We start from the raw sequence: 4,027 nt of genomic DNA on the forward strand, positions 1-4,027 counted from the left end.
TACAATGTTGATTCATTCCTAAAATCTTGGATATTAATTGTACAACTAATTACTTGATTTATTTTCATTCATGCTAATAACTCAAGTTTCTATGGATTTTTAGAGCCTTAGGTCGTCATTGTTGATCTCTAATGTTTTTCCAAGTCTTTCAGGGTATAAGGGGTTGAGTTCTTAAGTTTTTCACATCAAAAAGGATATTTCAAATGCTCAAAGGAGCGCTACTATTGTCCTTATCACTTGATAAGGGGTATTGAGGGCTTAAGCACTCTTTGAAGTGCTCAAGTGCTCCTTTTAGCACTCAAGTGCTCTAGTGGGCTTCCAATGCCCATCAAGCGCTAGAAGTACTTAAGTGCTCAAAGTCATATCCAATACTTGTAGCACTCAAGTGCTAATCTAGCTCCAAGCATTGCATCCAATACTCCCACATAGACAAAGGCTATAAGAAACCTTCTAGCGCTCATTTAAGTTTCATTTTCTTTGGGGCATAAGCTCTCTCCACCATGCCATTTCATGTCTTTTGTGACTTTTTGTGTTTGTTTTTAACCAATCTAACTTTGTAAGATTGTTCTTGACCTCTTTTTTTTTTTTTTCTTAGTACTTCCAACGATTTAGTTGTTTTCCAAATTATTTCTCAAGTTTCACTTTCTTTCTCATTCCTCCTTATGGTCAATATGTTCAATTGTAAGCATCCCCAAGAGTCACCTCTCACAACTCCTTCTCTTGAGTAGGATAACCTTCTTGTCAAGTGTTTCTTCCATCATTTATGAAATAGAAACAATTATAATAACATAATTATAATAATAGTATGGAGAGGTAGAAGGAAAATAAATTGTAACCTAACTACATGAATATTTGATGACATGTAATGAATGAAAGGGTAACCTACATGAATCTTTGATAATGTGAAATAAATGATGAAAAAGTAATTACATGAATTTAAAGGGTCTTTGATGAGAATACATAACTAATATATATGGTTTTGGTTGAGGTACCAAGGCATGCATGCTCTAAAAAAAATTTTCAAGATTGTATTGCTTTGAAGATAACCACACAGCCCCTTCTGTTTTTTTCCATCAATCAAATGAGAGTAGAAGCTTCAAGATTTTGACTCGATTAATAAAGTGTCTCAAGTTTTTATTTCGTACCATATATCCCAAAGCAAAATATAATATTACTTGATTAATTTTCTGTTTTGTCAATTTTGATCCATTAGATTTTTATGCATCCAAAAATGAAATCCACAACGTTTTGTATTCCATATTTTGTATTGTTAATAAAACACGCTAATCCACTACACGTGTGAACTATGCCACTCAAAAATCAAATTATCCACCTGTCCATATCACATGTGTGAATCCCATTCTCACATTGCTAGATCCACTACATCTACACCAATCAATCTCGCTGAGTGAGATGTGGAGCTGCCTACAAGATGCTTTGCAAGAAAGAGTTCAAAATTCACCATCACTCCTTGCATACACTACAACATGATCGATCTTAAAGGTCCATATTTTTCCAAACCTAGAAAGCAAAAGGAATTTTTGAATTCTTCCATACACCTCTTTTGTGTTAATTAATATTAAAATATTCTATCCTCTCCTAGAAAAATGATATCATATTGAATAAGTTTTAGTATGCTATACTCTCCTAGAAAAATAATATCATATTGAATAAGTACTATATCAAAGTCCTAAGTTGTCAATGTGCATAGTTAAATTCAAAACATTGAATAAAGATATAAAGAAATGAGATTGAGGTTAAAAAAAACAAAACCCTTAAATTTTTTGGCTATATTCGTTTTTCATTGGCCACTATTTTTCTTTTATGATGTTGAAAAGTTACTTGTCAATACCATAAAATAACTTTAGAGTTGAGACCCAAGTCTAATCAAGAGTTAGCCAGTCGTACACAAAGTTGTGCTTATGAATGCCGATCTAGCACAATTTTCCCACTATTTGAGAATTTGTTACCCCAAATAAACCAAACTCGAGTAAGGATAGGATATAAACATTATTCAAAGCTCAATATGAGCCCAACCCAAACCAAACAAACCCTAGCGCGGTCAAACCATTTCTCTCATGCTCAGCCAAACTCAAAATGTCCCTGTAATAGGCTTATAAGAACATTGAGAAGTAACCGTTCTTTTCTAAGCTCCACAAAAGTTTTTGGATTCATGTTGCAGTATTGCTTCTAGGATAAGCCTTATTTTAGCTTATTTATAAAGTTATTTAATAATGTTGAACCAAATTTTCAACACCCCATGATTGCTCTTTGAAATTATTAATGTTCTGGCTTCCATTAACTAGCCTTTATCAACAAGCTAAGAGGACCAGCCCGACTTCAGGCTTCAACAATCTTCCCATAGACAGAGAAGAGATGGGTTCAGCCACAACCCAAAGATTGATTCCTTTCGCAGCAACCCTGATCTACCTAATCCTGATACATTCAACTCCAGCCAGCTCCTCCCTGGAGAACCGAACAGCTTATGAGGTTCTTGAGGACTACAACTTCCCAGTCGGCCTTCTTCCCAAAGGGGTCAAAGGCTATGACCTCAACATCACTACAGGTAAATTCTCAGCCTATTTCAATGATACCTGCAGCTTCTCTCTTGAAAGCTCATACCAATTGAAGTACATGCCCACTATCAAAGGTTACATATCAAATGGCAAGCTATCTACCTTGGAGGGTATTTATGTCAGGGTGTTCTTCATGTGGATGCAGATAGTAGAGATCCTCCGGTACGGGGATGAACTTTTTTTCTCTGTGGGAGTTTTGTTCTCCGTATTTCCCATCGACTACTTTGAAGAAAGTCCTCAATGTGGATGTGGCTTCCAATGTGGCGGTGGGCAAGTAAGGATGCCTAGAATAAACCCTTTCGTTTCTCCTTACGAAGGGAGTTGAAGACAAACATTTTGGAGTATTTAGAAGCTTAGCCGCTGCTCTATACCTTGTACTGGAAATCTAAGCCATCCAGAGTTGGATGCTGGATGGCAACACAAGTTTCAATAGTGAAGACTATCTATAGGTTTAGCATTGATGGAAGAAAAGTGGGGAGCGAGATGTAAACAAAATGATGTTTTTTATTCACATATATAAGTTATTTAAAAGTTTGGTTGATTTGCTTTTGTTTGATTGTTGATACTTGTAGTCCATGGTCAAGTTGATTAAGGTGGCATTTATTTTTTTTAGTTTGAGATAGGATGAGATAATAGTTTAACTTAAATCTGAATAGAACCTAATAACAGCAAATATGGTCAATATTGTTGTAACTTTGTAACTACTTTGATTTGATTTGTATTTGAATAAGTTTGAATTTCTATTACTGTATTTTAGGAATAGTTTGTTTCCTTTGTTTCAAACTGATATTATGTACTCTATAAATATTCGATAATATCAATAACAAAGCATGCAATATTATTCATATCTGCATCTCTATCATGGTATCAGAGCAATCTTAACTCCAGTCTCTTCCTCTTTTTTTTTATTTCTTCTTTTTTCTCCTCCATAAGCTGTCAACATGACAACCAACTCTGCCACCATCCATAATACCAATGATCCCCATCACACACTGATCACCATTAATATTACAGCTCAAGCTCCCCTCAAACTCACTGCCAACAACTACGTGTCATGGAAACTCCAGTTTCAGACATTGTTCATAGGTTATGACCTCCTTGGCTACATTGATGGATCAACGCCATGTCCATCACGCACCATCTCTTATAACGGCGCCACAATACCGAATCCAGCCCATATCGTTTGGATCCGACAGGATCAATTAATTCTCAATGCACTTATTGGCTCCCTATCTCCCACCATTATTCCGTTCATTGCTCAGGCTACAACTTCACGAGAAGCTTGGACCATTTTAGCCAACACCTATGCCAAACCGTCTCGCGGACACATCAAGCAAATCTCGGGTGGTCATAGGGTGAGAAGGAGGTGGGGGGTTCAATGGAGGAGGATGGGAATTTTGGTGTGAATGAGGAGAGGTTAAAGTGGGTGTGGGTAAGGGTGGGTTAGGAGT

At 36.3% G+C, this 4,027-nt stretch overlaps 1 protein-coding gene across 1 annotated transcript; it reads left to right on the plus strand.

The window, feature by feature from the left end:
- The first annotated feature begins 2,339 nt into the window (after positions 1 to 2,339).
- LOC117930957 lies at positions 2,340 to 3,125 on the plus strand. Its single transcript, XM_034851774.1, has 2 exons — positions 2,340 to 2,566; positions 2,651 to 3,125. The coding sequence occupies exons 1-2, from the start codon at positions 2,377 to 2,379 to the stop codon at positions 2,899 to 2,901; spliced, it is 441 nt and encodes a 146-aa protein (XP_034707665.1). The 5' UTR covers positions 2,340 to 2,376; the 3' UTR covers positions 2,902 to 3,125.
- Positions 3,126 to 4,027: the final 902 nt, after the last annotated feature.

This window comes from Vitis riparia, chromosome 14 (assembly GCF_004353265.1).
Source record: "Vitis riparia cultivar Riparia Gloire de Montpellier isolate 1030 chromosome 14, EGFV_Vit.rip_1.0, whole genome shotgun sequence".
Lineage (NCBI taxonomy): Eukaryota > Viridiplantae > Streptophyta > Magnoliopsida > Vitales > Vitaceae > Vitis > Vitis riparia.